General features: G+C 42.6%; 1 protein-coding gene across 1 annotated transcript; it reads right to left on the reverse strand.

Annotated features, from left to right (window-relative positions):
• Positions 1–43: 43 nt before the first annotated feature.
• On the reverse strand, positions 44–18,920 carry Olah (oleoyl-ACP hydrolase). Its single transcript, XM_005081285.2, has 7 exons — positions 18,821–18,920; positions 15,225–15,355; positions 5,981–6,119; positions 3,783–3,882; positions 3,028–3,197; positions 864–946; positions 44–506 (listed from the first exon to the last, which is right to left on the reverse strand). Exons 1-7 carry the CDS (start codon positions 18,850–18,852, stop codon positions 364–366), a joined length of 798 nt encoding a protein of 265 aa, XP_005081342.1. The 5' UTR covers positions 18,853–18,920; the 3' UTR covers positions 44–363.
• Positions 18,921–19,748: the final 828 nt, after the last annotated feature.

Here is a 19,748-nt window from a genome sequence, read left to right on the forward strand (position 1 = left end):
ATGTACCCCTCCCAACTTCATACCCCCTTCTCATCTTCTTTTTTAAGTCGCCCACTGGGTCCGACTAGCCCTGCCTGCACGTGCCACAAGGGTGTCCGGCATTCACTGGAGCGTGAGTAAACCGCTAGTTGTGAAATCCCCCCAAGAAAAGCAGCCTCTTGCAGCTGCAGCTATCAACTACAATAGACCCTTTGCCCCCCTGACCTTCAGGGTTTGTCTCTTCCCCAGACAGAAGAATGTTCCATGAAGAAATTCATTAATACGCATCTTTCTAATCTCCGAAAACTAAAGAGCTACATTTCCGTGACTTAGAGGGACAGCTTGTGATCTGTTTGCATATTTGAAAGCCCCAAGAAAGCCCATTTAATAGCAATCAAGTGATGACAGTTCCAAACACTTAGTTATATAGTTCTTGATGAAGTTCTCGTTGTCAGGATTCAACAGATAAAAGTGATCGCCTGGCAGCATGTGGATGTCAAGCTTCCCACTGGTTACGTCTTTCCATCCTAAGAAACATAACACTTTTATTTACTAGTAAATGGCATCAGCCAATGACAACAGAAGACTTACTTCCAGGTACGATTTCACTAAAAGCTGACACTCAATGATAGAGTTACATCCAAGGTCTCAGGTTTCTGGGTATCCTGTGATGTGACCTATATTTTAAATTTTACAAGAGACCAAATCTCTTTGTTTACATGATGTGACCTGTATTTTAAATTTTACAAGAGACCAAATCTCTTTGTTTACACCCAATAAAACTTGGGCTGATTTTTTGTTTCAGTGACTACTAGTTGACATTTGCTGAGAACCATCCCACACATTTCAACAAAATACCCCAAATTATAAAAAGCAAACTTCACCTTCTGTGTCCTTTATTATGTCGTCAGATCCAATAAAGCATGTTATGTCCTGGGAAAGGGGCGCTTCTGAGGGTGGGTCAAAGCTGTAACATCAAAGAGTTCGTTTGTAATTTTCATCCTTAACACCCCAGAGTCTTTTCCTCTTCCCGATCTCCCTGAAATGAAACGGGATTCCCTGCTTCTCACCCTTCTCCCACTAGTCCCAACAAGGAAGATGTTCACAGGGATCACCTCTCTCCATCGGAACTGAGGTCCATGTGGCCAGGACTATTTTTCAATCATGAACCAAGTGCTAGAGTTGAATGTAATTTTTAGAAATAGATAGAGAAAAGGATAATTCATTTGGCAGCCTTGTCAGTAGTAGACTTGACACAGCAGGAGAAAGAATTGGTGAACTTGAAAATGGTCATTAGACGTGATCCAAGGTGGGAGATCTTACAAAGAGAAGACAGGATGCCTAAGAGATGTGGGACACATCTAGAAGCAATCAAATAGCAAACAGGTTGATATGTGTGGGATCAGGCGGTAGAAGGGGAGCTAAAACAACCCCGGGGTCCAGGAAGGAGACTGAGAGTTGGGAGGGGTCATAGGTTTTGGTCTCTGTTTGGGTTAATGGTCTGAACCTTGGTGATAGGTAATGGGAGAGGTCTGAGAGATGCTCTGTGAGCCTAGTTTTATAAATTTTAAGAAACTGAGAGTTTAGGAGTGTTAAGGGCAGGGCATATTTGGGAAGAGGAAAGAAGGGAGTAGGTTAGAGCTAGCCTTTCCAATCTGGAGGAAGCTAACTGTGGTGAGTAGCCCACAGTTTGATTCGCTGAGGAAGAGCTGTGAATGTCAAGGGGGCGTCGGTATTTCACGCTGAGTGGAACGTTCCTGTGTGACTTTATGTTTGTGATACTGCGGCTACGGGGAGTGAAGAAATCCATGTGGGCGAGGTTTGTTATGTTCTCCTTCTCAAAGTGGCTTGTGTGGCTGTGGAGATAGCTCAGCAGTTAAGAGCATTCTCGGGGAGGACCCAGGGTTTGCTTCGAGCACCGCATGGTATCTGGGAACTTGTCTGTAAATTCACTTTCAGTGCATCCAATGCCTTCTTCTGGTTTCCTTGGGCACTACATGCCACATACATGCACACAGGCAAAACACTCGTACACATAGATCTTCAAAGTGGCTTTGGCTAAGAACTGAGCTACACCTAAGCATGATTTAATTTCACCCTCACAACCCCATGAATTAGAGACTGTCCTAGATTAAAGATGGGTCAGTGGCCAGAGACGCTTACACCAAGCTTTGTTACCAGAGTTCAATTTCTGGGACCCACATAGTGGAAGGAAGAACCAGTTTCCAAAAGTTGTCACCCGAGCTCCACATGTAAACTTTAGCAAGCACATACACTCACCTCCTACACCCTAAATAAATTAATAAAATGTCCTTTTCCCCTTAGTATATCCTTGCCATTTTGCTATTTAGCATAAATATGTGAATTTATTTGTGAGCTCTCTAATTCTATACACTCATTGGTATGTCTCTTATTATGCCAACACTATGCTGTTTCAATTCTCAAAGCTTAGTTTTTAATTAACAAATTTTTAAAAGAATTCTCAGATTATAAGGAAAAGTGGATGCTACAGAGTTGTCTCACATGTCCCTGCTCCTGGCAGCCCCTTGTCATCCCAATGAATTCATTATTGCTTGAACTGACAAAAATTGCTAAATAAAGACAGCTGTACACAAACTGATCTTTTTGTGACAAGAACACTTTAAAATACTGCCTCTTAGTGACCCTTATTACCAACTGTAGCCACCATATCCGAGCTTGTCTGTCTTGCTTCCTGCATAGTTCCAGTGTTTTGGGCCTCAGAGGAAACAAATACATTATAACCTTTAGAATATTGGATTCTCATATACACAGCCTCTGTGACTGCCCGCCCATCTTTAGTTTTCTTTTTCCTTTTCTTTTGGTATGGGGTTTCAAGACAGGGCTTTACTGTGTAGCCCTGTTGGTCCTGGAACTCACTATGTAGGCCAGGCTGGCCTCAAACTCACAGAGATCACCTGTCCCCAAATGCTGAGTACTGGCATCAAAGATGTGCAACATCACCACCTGGCTTATGTGTTTCTATAAATATCAACACACACACACACACACACACACACAGTTACTTACACAAAGCTCTTCACAATGCCAACATCTGCCTTCAGAATGGGAGTGCAATGATTCAGAAATTCCTGGTCATCAATGAGATGCTTGGGGGTGCCTCCAAAATGCAGAAGGTAGTGTCTGATTTGGTCTTCTGACAATTTGTTAAGTTCAGGGATTTGAAGCTGGAATTTTGACTTAAAACATGAACAACATAAGGCTGATCATTCATGAAACACACTAGCCCCAGACTCAAGCCCATCTGCTTAAATCAAGGGGGAGAAGAAAGTGCCATAGGAACATCATCATCAGAGTGCCACCAAAATGGCCGTCCCAATTTAGAATGCTAGGCCAGCCCCAGTCTGTACAGAGAAAGCAAAGACGGTCAAACTGGCAAGAAGCCAAGAGTCACCAGACTAGCTGAAAAAGCCATAGCTGGTCCAAAAGTTTGGCATCATTTTAAGATTCTTTCCCAGCACTGATCGGTTCCTCTCCTGAATGTTGGTAAGTTCCGAAGTGAGGTAGCATGCCGAGGGCAGAAAGCGTGGAGGGACAGCAGTAGCTCAGAGGGGCAGAAACAATGAGACTTTATTCAGGAAGAAGCTGAAGTTCGTTTTGTAGGGTTGGAGAGAAATACGTTGAAAGATCACAGGGGTGTTCAATAGTTCCCACACGGTATCCCTGCTAGCCCAGGTTGGACCAAAGGAGAACTACGACCCGATCGTTAGCACACCATTTCCCTCATCTTCATTCTCCCATCCAAAGAAAACCAGAACACTTACATGCGGGGCGCTTGCACTAGACACAAAGAAATGCAGTGGCTCCATTTTGTGTTTCTCCTTTAGGCTCAGTGCAGTCAGAAAAGCAATGTAGGATCCTAAACTAAACCAGGGAAGAGACAAACATGGCAGACAGTGCTGGGCGAAACATATGTTAACCAGGTGACATGAACAAGCAGTGACTGAGGGATGGGCAAAAGCTAAGTGGCTGATGACTGGTGTGTAAAAAGTGTATTACTGCTGATGAATGGCAGCATAAGGGTGTCAGGACTGAGGCATGGCTCTGTCAGTAAAGCACTGGCCTCGCATATGTGACGGCCCAAGTTCTGATCCCCAGAACCAACGGAAAAAGCTCAGTTCAGCTGCTCAGCCTGAAATCTCAGGCCACTGAGAGACCCTATCTCAAACAAAAGATAGACAATAGACAGTAAGGACCAACACTCGAGGTCATCCCCCTACTTCCAACACTTGAGGTCACCCCCCGACTTTCCCATGTAGTCCAGGCACATACACCCATACACTCGCACACATGAATGTACGCACACAGGGAGGTGGGAAGCCTGTCCTCTCTAAGCTGATTGTCAGGTATTTGGTACACAGTGGACAGCTGAGTAACACAAGGAACACTGAAAATTCATTTCTTTTTCTCCACTAAAGCTGCATGTTACTTTGTTCTTCGTAAGTATCAACAGTTCTCAAAGTATGCTCCGGGTGCAACTAGGGATTTCCAAGACCCCATGTGTGCTGGCTAGTTTTATGCCAACCTGATACAAGCTGATGTCATCTGAGAGGAGGGGCCCTCAATTGAGAACAGACCTTATGAAGACATGTTCTTAATTAGTGGTGAATAGGGGAGGGCCTAGCTCACTGTGGGCGGTGCCTTCTCTGGACTGGTGGTCCTGGGTTCTGTAAGAAATCAGGCTGAGCAAGCCCTGGGATGAATCCAGTAAGCAGCATCCTCCATGGCTTCTGCATCAGCTCCAGTCTCCAGGTTCCTGCCCTGTTTGAGTTCCTGTCCTGGCTTCCTTCAGTGATGGACTACAGTGTGGAAGTGTAAACCCAATAAGCCCTCTCCTCTCCAAGTTGCTTTGGTTATGGTGTTTCACCACAGCAATAGCAACCTGCAGACACTGTTCAATGCCCTACGATGTCATAACTATTTTTAGGAATAATGTTAACATGTTCTCTGTGGGGCCAGTGAGATGGCTCAGCAGATAGCGGCACTTGTGTGGCCGAGTTTGACCTCTGGATCCCATAGTGGAAGGAAAGAAATGACGTCTGAAGGCTGGCCCCTGACCTCCACAGCCACACCACGGCACAGGCGCCTCGCTTGCACGTCCACACACCCAGTTCTTTTTGTTGTTGTTGTTTGACTTTTCGAGACAGGGTTTCTCTGTGGCTTTGGAGACTGTCCTGGAACTCTCTCTGTAGACCAGGCTGGTCTCGAACTCACAGAGATCCACCTGCCTCTGCCTCCCGAGTGCTGGGACTAAAGGCATGCGCCACCACAGCCCAGCTCACATCCAGTTCTCTATGATCGCTATTCATTTACAAATGTTTTTCAGTGTGTGTGTGTGTGTGTGTGTGTGTGTGTGTACGCGCGCGCGTGCGTTCATCTGTGTGGGGGTATGCTCACATAAGTGCAGGCGCCTATGGAGACCAGAGGCATCTGATCCCTAGGAGCAGGAGTTACAGGCAGTTGTGAGTTGCCATATGGGAGTGGTGGGGACCAAACTCAGGTCCCAAAAGCAGTATGCACTGTTAACCACTGAGCCATCTCTCCAGCCTCGTGATCTCGAGTCATTGAATCCCCATAGATAGGAACTACTTCCAGCTTCACGGAAACTAATTTAGAAGCTAAGAAATTTGCCCAAGATCATGGACACATAACTTCGAAGAGGTCTATGCCCTTGGGAAATAAATACAATTTCTGTATTTTTTAATTTGAAAAATAGAAGTTTATGATAGTCTTCATTTTGGGTATAATTCCTACACAAACTAGAGAACTGCAAAAGTTGTGATTGGAGATAATTACCCAACATTCTGTTGAACCAGGAGAGGAATTTGCATCTCGAAAAACACAAAGCACACACATACACTTGTGGTTGAAGGACCTCTCTAGGGCCGTGAGTAGGTGAGTGCTCTATTGGGAACACCCATCCCAAGTCCCACATGTGCTGAGTATATCAAAGTTTAAATACCTGTGGCCAAAAAATGCAAACTGTTTGTCTTGGATAATGGGAAGCAGAGCAGTTACAATTTCATCAACTATTTCATAGATGTCGGTTGCAAACTGTTCTTGAAGTCGAGTTTCCCTGCCAGCCAGCCTTACAGCATGCACTGGAAGTTAAGAGGCAAGTCACTTAGACACACAGACAAAGAAGATCCTGCAATGCTGTGAACAAGTTAACACAGATGAGCTAGACACTGCAGCATTGTAAAAGGCCTTATATCTACATGATACAGCCAATTTCAAAGAAGCAAATAATAAAAGTCAAAATAATGGTAAACTGGGTATGGTGGCTGTGAGGTCAACTTGATTGTCACTTGATTGGATCTGGGGTCCACTAAGAGACACTTCTGATGGACTTATTCCTGGTTGAGTTCCTGCCCTGATTTTGCTCAACAATGGACTGTGACTGGGGAATACAAACCGTTTCTGATCCAAGTCATGGTCTATATCACAGAAACAGAAAGCAAACCAAACAGGCTCCATATCAGATAGACAAGAGTATTTACAATGATGTCATTAAAAATCCATTCCTGCATGAATCATGGAGCTTTCATCTTTCAGTGAAGGAACAGTTTGAGAGCTGAGGTAAGTACGGATGTAGTCAGAAGAAAAGGATTCAGAGGTGTGTGTGTGTGTGTGTGTGTGTGTGTGTGTGTGTGTGTGTGTGTTTTGGAGACAGGGTTTCTCTGTGTAGTCCTGGCTATCCAGGAACTCACTCTGTAGACCAGGCTGACCTCGAACTTACAGAGATCCACCTGCCTCTGCCTCCCGAGTTCTGGGATCAAAGGTGTGTGTGCCACCACTGCTCAGAAGGATTTGAAATTCTTGAGGGAACAGAGGAAAGTTGGGAAGACAGTTCTAAGAAGACACCTTATAAAGGGAAAATGTTTGAAGAAAGGAGGAGATGGAACTAAAATTCTACAGAAACATGAAAATATCAAATTACAGAACCAGACAAACAGGGTGTCAATGTTTCCTATGAGCTGCACTTCACAGTATCAACACAAGAGAGCACTAGTGGACTAAAAAACGGAGCTGGCAACGAACCGCCCCATCCCCACCGCTGTTGCTTAGGAGGAAAAACCTAACACAGTATACAGAAAGGGTAAATCAGACCAGTAAAAATATTTGTTAAGGAACTCATGGAGGAGAAAAAAACCATGTCCCAAAGTGAATTAATGCCAACAAGTAATGGGAAAATAATTACTGTAATTTGGAAATTTAAAATTCTGACTAGAAACAAATAATTGTCCAAAGAAAGAAATTGAATAAAAAGACAAAAGTTATTTCAAAACTGAAAAAAATATTTTCCTTGTGATAAGACAGGGCAACGCATTTGTGGATATAGAGAACAAGAATTAAAGAAGAGAAAAGAAGAAGCCCGTTGCAAAGGGGCTGGAGAGACAGCTCCGCGGTTAAGAGCATTGCTGCTCTTCCAGAGGAGTCTAGCACCCACACAGTGACTCATAACGGTTTGTAACTCCAGCCCTAGGGGACCCAACAGCCTCTTCAGGTCTCCATGGGTACCTCACATACATGACACACAGACACCCACAAATAAAAAGAAATCTTAAAGAAGATTGAAAAAAAAAGCAATCGTGAAAGTCAGAAAAATTCATATCATAAGAAACCATGTGAAACGTCCCTGAAATAAGATGGGGAACTTCAGAGTGAAAGAACACTGGGATCCTCCAGATGGCTCAGAGTGTAAAGGCAACTCCTGCCTAATGCTTGAGCTGGACCCCAGGACCCATATGACAGGAGAGAACGGAGTCTTGAGAGTTGTCCTCTGACCTCCACACTAGCTCTGCAGCGGGTGCACTCCCCCCCCAAGAAAATATTAAAATTCTGAAAACAAAAGAGTCTTAGTCACTGATTGCCTCTCATCTAAAATTCATGTTTCTAGTGATGGAGAAAGCTGACTCATGACAGATAAGTTAAAATGTTAGCTCTAAGGGTTAGGAATATAGCTCAGTTAGTAAACTGCTTGATGTGCTGTGCCAGGGAGGCAGGAAGTGAGGATCCATGGGACTTGCTGTCTACTTGTCCAGCATAATCTGTGAGCCCCGGGTCCCAGAGAGACGCTCTCAAAAACATGGGGACAGCTTCTAAAGAATAACCCAAAGGTGGACTTCTGGCCTCCATACACACACACACACACACACACACACACACACACACACACACACACACACACACACACAGCACCTGTTAGCATTTAAAGACAGAAACCTTTAAAGCCTCACACAAATTAGTACATCGTTTATAAGAGACAGCCAATCAGGGCAGGGTTTGACTTTTACTGACAAATTTGGAGCTGGAGAAGGGTTAAAGCAAGCCTTTCAAGGATCTCAAGGAATGTACAGACAGCAGTAACCTATGCCCAGTGTGAGAACGGTTCTACAGGCACAGGGACTTGACTGGTCTAAGCAGCATATGCAACAGGGGATCCTGCTCTGTTCTCAGTTTTCATTTGTTTGCAGGGTTATAGTTTTGAGAAAAGACTTTTAGATGGTGGCACACGACAAAACCAAGTTCTGTGTTGTAACAGAAGAGTCTCACTTGACACAAAGTGATTCAGAAAGGGCTGAGAAAGATCAACCAAAACATAAATGGAGGTGTAGTAGCTAATTTAGGTCCTCAACTTTACCCATTTGGAAAGAGGGATCCTTAACTGAGGAATTGCTTTCCTCCTACTGGCTCATAGGTGTGCGTGGGGGGCATTTTCTTGATTGCTAGTTAATGTAGAATGGCCCAGCCCGATCTGGACAGTACCATTTCTAGGCAGGAGAACCTAGGCCGTATAGGAAAGGTGGCTAAATTGTCCTGGGAACAGCCAGTGAGCAGCTTTGCTCCCTAGGTCTCAGCCTCAAGCGCCTGCCTTGGCTTCTCTTGGTGACAGACTATACAGTCCTGTGAGCTAAAACAAACCCTTTGCTCCCCATGTTGTTTTTGGTTATTGTGTTTATCACCACAACAGGAAGCAAAATAGAACACAAAGTTTATATAAAGATACAGATGGAAACAAGAAAAAATCCTGGGTTGCATTGTAATATATGACAAGGTACCACTTGGAAACAGACACATCAAACAATACTGAAATGGACTCTTAGCGGTTCTAAATGATACTTGTTATATAGAAATTGCCTCTAAATTGAAATGTTCATCCTGGAGAGGGTATCCTTAAGTCTAAGGATATCAATAGGACTTTCGTGGTTAAAGAGGTCAGCAATTCACAAGTCTCAAAAGACTCGAAAGACTCAGAAGGCCCTTCACAGAGCTTATGTGAACAGTCACTATTGTTGGAGAGAAGAGATTTTTAAACCAACAGAGTTACCTGGGAGCCACACACAGAGCTTCAGAGTAGCAGCTTTCATCATTCATGCTGGGATAAATGTTTTGGTAACGTGTTAGGTATGTTCTGGAAAGTAACCTCTCACTCCCTCCTGTAAGTAACCCTCCCAAAACTCATTAGCTCATTAAGTTATGCTTGGGTGGAATTTGTTATTTAGTCTGACATTAGTGCCCTATCTGGAACAAACAGACATTTGTTTACATCTCTCCAGGAAAAGTCACAAGCCACTAAGATTTTTTTGTTTGTTTGTTTGGTTTTGGTTTTGGTTTTGGTTTTTGACACAGGGTTTCTCTGTGTAACAGTCCTGACTATTCTGGAACTCCCACTGTAGACCAGGTTGGCCTCAGCTTCTTTATTAATCATAAAACATATTTACAGCATACAGAGAGAAATCCCACATCATGCATCTATTTTCCCACAAACAATATGACTTCATGCTTTATGGAAAATGTTCCTACTGTACGTATAGACCACATTTCATTATTCATTCCTCTGCTGGTGAACACCTAGGATGGTTCTACAATTTTTCTGTTGCAAATGGTGTTGATTTGGCCAATAGCCAGGCAGAATAGAGCCAGGTGGGAAACCCAAGGAGAGATACAGGGAGAAAAAGAGTGGAGTTAGAGAGATGCCAGCAGCATTGGGGAAGCCTCGTGGTAAAATATAGAATAATAGAAATGGGTTAATTTACGTTGTAAGAGCTAGTTAATAACAAGCCTGAGCTAATAGGTCAAACACTTTGTAGTTGATATTAAGCACCAGAGAGGTTATTTGGGAACTGGCAGGCAGGAGAGAAATACCAGTTACAGATACAACTGGGAATAATCGTGTTAAGTGAATTTAGCTGGTCTCAGAAAGACAAATATTGTATGTTTTCTCCCATTTGTGCTTCTTTGGTTTATGTAGCTATAAAAATAATACATGTATCTAGATCATACATATATCTACGGCATGGAAACAGCAGTAAAATTAACTACTGGGACAAAGGTGTTAACAGGGGAGAAAAACAAGGGTAGAGGATATGAAGGGGATATGCATGACATACAAAATAGACTTGCATGAAAACTTAAAATATAAATCACTTGAAAAGAAGTACTTTGTAGTATATCAACACTTATTTAAAGAACAGAAGCAAAGGTATGAATTGTGAAGCCGTTTGCAGGCATCAGACAACTGATGAAGAAACAAGGGCTTTCCCACAAAGGAGAGAATTCTGTAATGAAGGAGCTGAGTTTTTCCAGTTCCCTCCTGTATTAGCACTGTGTCAGTGATTGTATGGTGAAGAATTCTGAGTCTTGGCTGAAGTCTATGTTTTAAACGTGTGTGTGTGCGTGTGTGTGTGCGTGTGTGCGTGCGTGCGTGTGCGCGCGCGTGTGTGTGCGTGTGTGCGTGTGTGTGTGCGTGCGTGCATGCGTGCGTGTGTGTGTGTGTGTGTGTGTGTGTGTGTGCTATATTCTGGGAGTAAAACTCAGATCCTTGTGCTTGCAAGGCAAGCACTCTAACTCAGCAATTTGTCCAGTTCCTGACACCTACGTTTAAGAAACCAAAAAGCCAGAAGTATTGGCGCTCTTACAGAGTACAAAATTGCAACACAGCATCATAAACGGTGTAAATTAAAACGTCAAGATTGCAACAAGAGCATACAACCCACTTGCCTTCCTTTTAAATCATTGACTACACTAAATATGTCAAAATATTGAGATGATAGCGATAACAACCAGGTTTGGTGAATTCAGATGAATTCCAGTAAGTTTGAAGCCAACCTGGTCTACATAGGCCAGCCAAGGCTACATAGTGAGACAGCAACAAAAGATAAAGGAATTTACAAAGAGGGAAGATGGCAGATTCTCAGAAAACACCCAAATCTCTGCAAGTCTGAAAGAAAACAGAAAGTGCATAGCTATAGGGAGGGATGGGTCTCATGGAACCACAGAGGAGTACAATAGTCAACAATACAGACAGACTAGGTGAGCCCTAGAAACTTTAGAGCTGTGCAATCAACAGAGGACTCTAACCTCACACAGTATGGTAGGGAAGGAGAGACACCTCCCCAGTTGGGTACTAACAAATAAGAAGAGGAATGCTGCATGGGTCCACAGTCTGGACCTCCGTAAACCTGCTGCCTGTGCAACAGGAGCTGCGAAGGTTCCCTGTGCCTCCAGCATGCTCATTGACCCAACCAACAATGAAGAACATCATAGAAGTCTACCCAGCAAATACTTCAGCAGGAGGCCTGGGGTATTTATACCTCCCCAGTTCCAAAAGCCACACTTCTCCACTAGCTAAGTGGGTGACCACCCCACAATCGGGAGACCGGTTGTGGCTTACACGCTGACTTGTAGACACTGTCTACTTTGGGAAGTGTGGGTCCAGCAAAGAGGAGAGTGGAAGGTGCTTAGAGGTGGGAAGAGGGACAAGTCTAATTGTGCATACATGCGTGGATCAAGGGTTGGAACTGAGAATAGCATGGCCACGATGTAAATGCCTAGACACTGATTCAGCTTGATGGCTTCCAATCTTCAGAGCCCCAGAGGCTACTGGTAGAAACACCCTGCTTGAGCATTTTCCATTCCCACGCCCATAAAAAAGGCCGAGTGCTGATGTTGTCAGGCAAAACTCCAATAATTGGTCCTCCATGTTGGCAAGTGATACTCCCCTGGGAGCTCTGTTGGACTAAACATGGAGAACTCAGACAGTAGGGTGGAGTACAACCTGCGACAGTCCTTTGGGTCTAACGTATGTGTCTCCTATATCAACTTAACTTCAAAGAAATGTTGGTGGGGGAGAGCATATAGCATCCACACTCTTTTCAGCAAAAGAGTACTATTGTTTTTTCTTGCTCTGCATTGGTTTTCTTCTGTTTTCCCTTCACTGCTATTTCTTCAAATTCAGAAATGTCTTTTTTTACTTTTAAAAATTTTTATTTATTTATATTTTATGTATAAGCACTCTGAAGGTATACTTGCATGCCAGAAGAGGGCATCAGATCCTGTTTAAATGGTTGTAAGGCACCATGTGGCTGCTGGGAAATGAACTCAGGATCTCTCCAGAACCCTCATTGTTATTTCTTTTTTTTTTTTTTTTTTTTGGTTTTTATGAGACAGGGTTTCTCTGTATTGTTTTGGAGGCTATCGGTCCAGCCCAGCCTCGAACTCACAGAGATCCGCCTGCCTCTGCCTCCCGAGTGCTGGGATTAAAGGCGTGCGCCACCACCGCCCGGCTTCACTGTTATTTCTTATACCTTCAATTTATAATCTTTCCTGTCTTGATTCTTTTTGTTTCTTTTCCCTATCTCCATTTCTCTTTTAATTTAATTATTAATGCTTACCTTTACTAATTCTAAACTTCCAGTTCATCTGAAAATCATTCTTACTCCATTTCCCTAGTTGCTTATTGAGCATGTAGTTGATGTCTTCAGTTTTTTCCTACACATTTAGATATGTAGTTTGCTTCTCAATTGGCGTTATTAAGATCTGCATCTTTCCCTATGAATGGCAGTGAGAACCGAGACCTAACATTGAAAGTAATACACATACCAAAAGATGCCCAGTTGCAATGTAGAAATGGAATAACTATGAAAGGCAAGGCAATCCGAGTCTTTAAAGAGCTCATAACCCATCTGTAATTAAATCAAAATATATTAAATAGTTGGAATGTGTGGTAGCTTGAATAGGAATGACCCCCATAGACCCGTGTGTTTGAATGCTTGACCCATAAGAAGTGGCACTATTAGGCAGTGTGACCTTGTTGGAGGAGGTGTGTCATGTGGAAACAGGCTTTGAGGTCTTCTATATGCTCAAGCAAGCCTTTTAACATCTGTACTGGCCCGTCCTTGGGGTTCTGACAGGATAAGTCCTCAGCTGTAGCCACTAAGAGCACCACCTGTGCATATTCACTGTGTTCCCTTTTAAAAGGGTCCTGCCCATCTCCCATCCTTCCCTCTTTCTCTCCCTCTCTGTCTGTTCCCCCTACCCCTCTTTCCTCTCTCTCCCCTTCTTTTCTTTCTCCTCTCTCCTGCTGCTCCTGTCTCAGGAGCCTGGTCTCCCTCCTTCCCTTTCCCCATTTTAAAATCCTTTTCAATAATAATAATAATAATAGTAATAATAGTAATAATAATAAAACCTGTGCTTGAACCCTGCCATGTGACGTCTTTCTCTGGAGTACAACTTTTTTAAGTTACAACGATGCCCAGTACACAGTCCACTTCCTGTGCCTGCAGGTTAAGATGTAGAACTCTCAGCTCCTTCTCTAGCACCATGTCTGTCTGGGTGACACCATGTTCCACGCCATGATGATAGCAGACTAAACCTCTGAACGGTAAGCCAGCCCCAATTAAATGTTTGCCTTTATAAGAGTTGCTGTGGTCATGGTGTCTCTTCACAGCCATAGAAACCCTGACTAAGACAGCATGATAGACAGATACTTCAAAGTCTACTGCAGAAAAATGATCTCAAAGATGTCCATAAACAGATGAATGGCGCAAGGAAGACAGTTCAAAGGAACACTGACCCGGAAGAGAAAGTCAGGAACTTGTACAGACAATTTGGCAACAATGTTGGAACTCTATGTATGTGGAGTTTTGGAACTGAAAAGAAAAAACAAATAAATAAATAAAACAAATAAACAAAAAACCCTCATTAGAAAGCGTCATCGATGAACAAAATCAAGTAGCGAAGGAATATTGGTGACTGGAGAGTGGGGGGTTATCTCATTCAGAAAATTCAAAAAGTAAACAGCCATGATCAGAACTTCTAAGAACTTCAGCACACAAACAGACCTCTCCTGAGAAACTATAGAGACATTTCAAGACGTAGGCTCAGGCAGTGCAACTTTGCTTTTTTAAAATATACCTTTTTTTCTTTCTTTCTCTCTTTCCTTCTTTCTTCCTTCCTTCCTTCCTTCCTTTCTTTCTTTCTTTCTTTCTTTCCCTTTTATATATTTTTTTAATTGTAGCCTCTCTATTATGTAGCTCTGACTGTCCTGGAACTCACAGAGGTTTGACTCTGCCTCCCAAGTTCTGGGATTAAAGGTGTGCACCACCACACACAGCTTCTAAACATAATGTTCTTGATGCAACTCTAAAACCTCAGTGAATAACAGGGAATGTGACGAATGGAATTACATTAAAATGAATTGCTTCTGCACTTCAAAGAAAGTAAGTCTCTCCAGCTCCGTCTATTCTATAAATGACAAACCTGGGCTGAGATGAAGCTCTGATGTGCAGAAGCGCTTCATTTTAACGTGTTAAGCAAAAACCATATCCTAAGCTTCTTCTGCTAACTGGGATGTAAGAGGGAAACCACCCACAAGAGCAAATGGGAGCTATAAGGGATGTGGAAGGGAAAAGGGAGAGGAGGACGGAGAACGAGAAGGGGTGGGAAATGATCTAAGAGCATCGTCCCATGAAGGAAACACTGCAGTGGAGCCCCTTTGTGTGATTCAATATAGACTAATTTTAAAGAAGCAAAGTGACATTAGCGTTTTAGAGAGAAATCACGGGAGGAAAAATATAACTGGAAGTCACTGAGATGTGTTTCACGATGCTGCAAGATAAAGTCCACCGACAAGAACCCTAAGCAGTTGGATCAACGATGTCGACGAAAGCACATGGAGAGGTAGCCGAAGACACTGACGAGCATTAGTGACCTGTGGCGCAATATTCCATAATATAAACAAAGAAAAAATGGGAAGAAGACAGGCAAAAACTCTATTTTAAAGAAATAATGATTGAAAAAATTTTCCAGTTTAATAAAGGTTAGAAATCCACAAATCCAGGAAGCTTAATGAACTCAAGTTTCTTTACCTGGCTGTTTCTGGGCTTCTTAAATTACTTAGGTTAGGATGAAAGTCAACGTACCTTCCAGTAAGTCATTAACTGTTTCACCCCACTTGGCAAAATAAATGGAGCCGCCTCCTGCCCAGGGAAAGCAAATCAGCTTAAAAACTGCATTGGGCTTTTGAAACAAGCAGTTCAGAATCTTTTCATTCCTAGAAAGAAAATTCAAATATATTTAGCATTACAGAATGATATCGGATGAGAGTTCAAAATTGAATTAGGTGTGTTTTAACGATGATTCTCATTTACCTACACAGTGTATGTGTTCAAATATGAAACAATTGCCTTTCTTTTTCCATGAAGCAAGGACCCAAAAGTTTAAATGGTCTATGGTTTATGATTTTAATTCATAGGGACATAGATGGAATGATAAGTGTCTATGTGTTTTGTATGTCCAATTAAAGTGCTGTAACAATTCAGACATGCCCTTCTTTCACAGTTGAGGAGGAAGTTTTATTAAAACAGTTCACAGGTTTCTCTGTGTCTCCATTACCACCAAGACACACTTCTTAAATCATCTACAAATTTTCCACAACACAAAATTTTACTCTTTATTTAAGTGCTTGATAAACAATACTTTTGAATCTGTGCATAATGTCACTAGAAATTGTATATCAAGATGCAGCATTAAAGCGACTAATCTTGGAGAAAGTTCTATTTTAAAAAGCCATTCTGTGTGGATATATTAGTACTTTCCACAATTTAAACCTCTCTTGAAAAGATTCCAAATTGATCCTTAAATTTCTTACAAAGATACGTAAGCTTCCCAAATGAGAAAAAACAAGCCACGTGATACTGATTTTTATGTCTGTTTTGTCTTTCTAAAAAGTATCAATACTACAGTTTGGACTGTGAGTGTCCCCCAAAAGTCATGTATTTAAGGACCAATCCCTAACTGATGGTGTTGTTGGGAGGTGGAGGAGCCCTGGAGAAGTGGGGTCTGGTGGAAGGAAGTGAGGTGACTAGGGGTGCTTCACTGGAGATCTTGGAGTTTTGGCTTGCCCTCATTCTCAGCGGTTTACCTCTCCCCTTCCTCCCTCCTGAGGGTCTTTAGCTAAGCACCTTCGCTCTGCTGCATTCCCTGGTGTGTCCACTTTTCTACAGGACCAACACAGCAGGGCTCAAGGGCCATGGATTGAAAAGAATCGAGATTTTGATATAAATGAGTGTTTTTCCTACATGTATGTGTGCCACATGCATGCTGTCCCTACAGCAGCCAGAAGAGGGCATCAGAACTACTGGAACTGGAGTTAAAGGCTCTGGGCATCATCTGGGTCCTGACAGCTACACTGGCTTCCAGAAGAGAGTAATAAGTGCCCTTAGCTGCTGAGCCGTCTCTTCAGGCCCCCAGTCAAACATTTTCTCTTCTAAGTTTATGTTTTGACATTTAATCTTAATAAAAAGTAAAAAATGAACACAAACAAAAAACAGATTGAGATATTTTTGGATACTCTGTTCTCATAGGAGACTTTTTACTTTATAATAAAATAACTGAGAACATGCATAAAGTGAGACATTTAATATATGGTCATGGGTGAAAAGATACTTTGGGATAAAGATACTTTTTAAAGAAAAAAATTATATTGGGAATTGTCAGATATTGAACCTAGGACCTTAAATATGTGGGACAAATTCTCTACTACTGAGCTACATTCCCATACAGGAAACACTTCTTAACTTGTATATGAGCATTTAAATCATTGTTAGATCAAGGTTTTTCCCTTTGAGAAAGGACATTTGTTCTCGAAGCTGTATTCACACTCACCAACCCTATCTACACCAAGCTCACAGAGACTAGATGGGCCCTGAGCAGAAGAACTTTCATGGGCACACAGCACCCTGAAAAGTCCTAAAGCTCTTTCATCCAGCAATGAGAACCCTCTTTGGGTCCTTCTATGGGTTAAAGAGCTAGAGAACAAAGGGATAAGTTTTTATGCTAATTTTGGGGGGCTGTAGAAAATTCTAAAAGAATTAACTGGGTCTAGCATATCTTTAAATTTTATTTATTTATTTGGCTTTTTGAGACAGGGTCTATGTAGCCCTGGCTGTCCTAGAACTCTCTATGTAGTCCAGGCTAGTGCTGGGATTAAAGATGTACACCACCGTGACCAGCATATATATATATATATTCTAAAAGACAAAAGAAAATGTGTTAGGACAAGATGAGCTTTGAGGTTGGAGTGCCTAAAGCTTGAGAGCATTAGCAGGTCTTTGAAAAAGAGTACAATTTTACTAACAAAATTAAAACCCAAACTTTCTTTTTGTTTTTGTTTTCATTTTTTGTGAAACACGGTTTCTCTGTGTAACAGTTCTTGCTGTCTTGATACTTGCTTTGTAGACCAGGCTGGCCTCGAACTCACTGAGATCTGCCTGCCTCTGTCTCCCAAGTGGTGGAACTATAGGTGTGTGTCACCATAGCCTGACAAGAACCAAACTTTTGATTACCCAGTTTTTCAAACAAAAGCCGTGATTTCTGGGTCAGCAGTGAGGGCAGGACCTGCCATTAATTGGTTTAAATCAGTGTCAGTCTCCAGAGTCCACTATGATGAGGCACTAATACCAATAGTGAACCTGTGGCCAAGCTCTCATGAGAAGGTAGAACCCACTGATGCTGGTCTCCAGGTGGCTGTGGCCAGACTGGGGAAGCACTCCCACCCTAGGTTCTGCCTGTGACCCTCACATCCAGCCTTGTCTTTCCACTTCAAAGACAGAACTACAGACCACCAAGAGCTTAATATATTTTCTATGTTTTATTTAAATCATATACAACTTTAGAGTTGAGAGTGACCAGAGAAAGTATTTAATCCATTTTTACAGTGTAGTGATCAAGGTTGCAGAGAAAAATGACTCATATTTAAATCCTAGCTACACCTCTTGCCATGGGACACGAGGCAAACTGCTCAAGTGCTTTGTATTCTCAATGGCCTTGATGTAAACAGAGGACAACATCTGCGTCTTCCTTCCTAGTTAACTGTGCAAGCAAAAGTACTAAAAGTCCGACTCACAGTTTTGGAGACCCGTTATCTGTTATTTCTTTAACAGCTGATAAAAATGAGACTCAAAGGCATTAAGTCGCCAAACAAGTTAGCGATAAGATCCTGCTCTTTCTCTTTGTCTATTAACAGTTTTCCATAATCACAGCATCAATGTCACTGAGTAACAGGAAGTAGCAGATGTGAAGCTTTGGGTCAGAGTTGGGGCAAGAATGGATTTTCTAGGTTAGTGTGTTCTTCCAAACTCTGCAAGTATTGCAGACAAGCCAAAGATACAGTTTAACCTTAAAAACGCCAAGGGACCAGCAAGATGTTCTAGTGAGTAAAGGCCCCGATGCATCAAGTTTCCTCCTCAGGACTCACATGATAGAAGGAGAAAAGCAACTCTTGCAGGGTGTCCTCTGACTTCCACCACATTCATTGTGGCACACACAATAACCAGCCAAGTAAATGTAATTTTATAAAAACCCCAAATTAGAAGCATTATAGACAAGAAATTGGTACTGTCTTGCCCCAAAGACATTGGGCATCAAACTGAATTTCAGTGATGAGCCTCTCTAAATCCAACAAGGCAATCTGACAAAGTCGGGGTGCTGAAGCACTAAAAATGAGGTTCAAACCTACCTGGTTCTCTTGGCATGATCTGTCTTCTCCATGCTGTGACTTGATTAGGATTTGCTGCTCTCAGCAATCTGCTTTGTTCTTGTTGAATTCCACTTGCCCCTGGGCATACAGATCTCAATAAGCTTTATATGCATAGAGTCATAGAGTAATCAGATCTCTTTTAAACCTTTCGACTATGGTTGTCATCCCAAAACCTGCTTTTCGAAGGCAATGAAGATGAGAAGGACAGCAGGAAGAAGAGGAGAAAAAAAGAAGTAGAGGAAGAAACGTATGAAGAGGTAGAGGAAGGAAGAGAAAAAGAAAGTGTTAGAGGCAACACAGCATATGGCAGCCTGGCATTGGAGGTCTCTGTTTATAGACAGCCATCAGTGTGCTCATTAACAGACTTTCAGCTAATGTCCATGAAGGCATAAGCATTTAACTGTATTAATCATCCAGAGCATCCATTTACAATCTGCAGCTAACAAAGCCACTTTATTTCCCTTCAAGACTGAAGGCAGCAAGAGTCATTGTTTGAAAGCAGCAGTCACTGTGGGTCTCAAAACCAGCAAAGGCTCACAGGACAGAATGCCAGCCGAGCGAGGACTAAATGCCAGTGAGTGCTACTGTGAAGCAGATGGGACCGTCTCAAGGGAGGCAGCTTGCGCTGCTCAGCCGATTGCAGTGATTGCAACTGCGTGGAGCTGTCTGGAAGAACCAGAATGGAGACAATGATCAAGTGGACCACTCAGAACAGAGCTCCTCATTAGCACATCTCTCCCTGGCCCGGATCTTTCTTTGCTTAAACACCTCACTCCATCTGCACCCTGAAGGTGGGCATGGGGTCACAGGACCCCTTTAGTGCACATGAGTGGAATCTCCTTCCTCTGCCTTTCACTGTCTCTGAGTTTTCACTGTGTCACTTTAGTTGGCACAGTGGGATCGATAA

This window comes from Mesocricetus auratus, unplaced genomic scaffold (assembly GCF_017639785.1).
Source record: "Mesocricetus auratus isolate SY011 unplaced genomic scaffold, BCM_Maur_2.0 Super-Scaffold_100013, whole genome shotgun sequence".
Lineage (NCBI taxonomy): Eukaryota > Metazoa > Chordata > Mammalia > Rodentia > Cricetidae > Mesocricetus > Mesocricetus auratus.

What these genes read in the sequence shown, in the direction of transcription:
- Olah (XM_005081285.2), bottom strand. Translation starts at nt 18,852, where the DNA reads ATGGAGAAGACAGATCATGCCAAGAGAACCAG. An exon ending in AGTTAATGACTTACTGGAAG is followed by an intron (nt 6,120 to 15,224) that starts GTACGTTGACTT and finishes CTTAACTTCCAG; the next exon opens with TGCATGCTGTAAGGCTGGCT. An exon ending in TTTGCATTTTTTGGCCACAG is followed by an intron (nt 3,883 to 5,980) that starts GTATTTAAACTT and finishes TCCCTGGTTTAG; the next exon opens with TTTAGGATCCTACATTGCTT.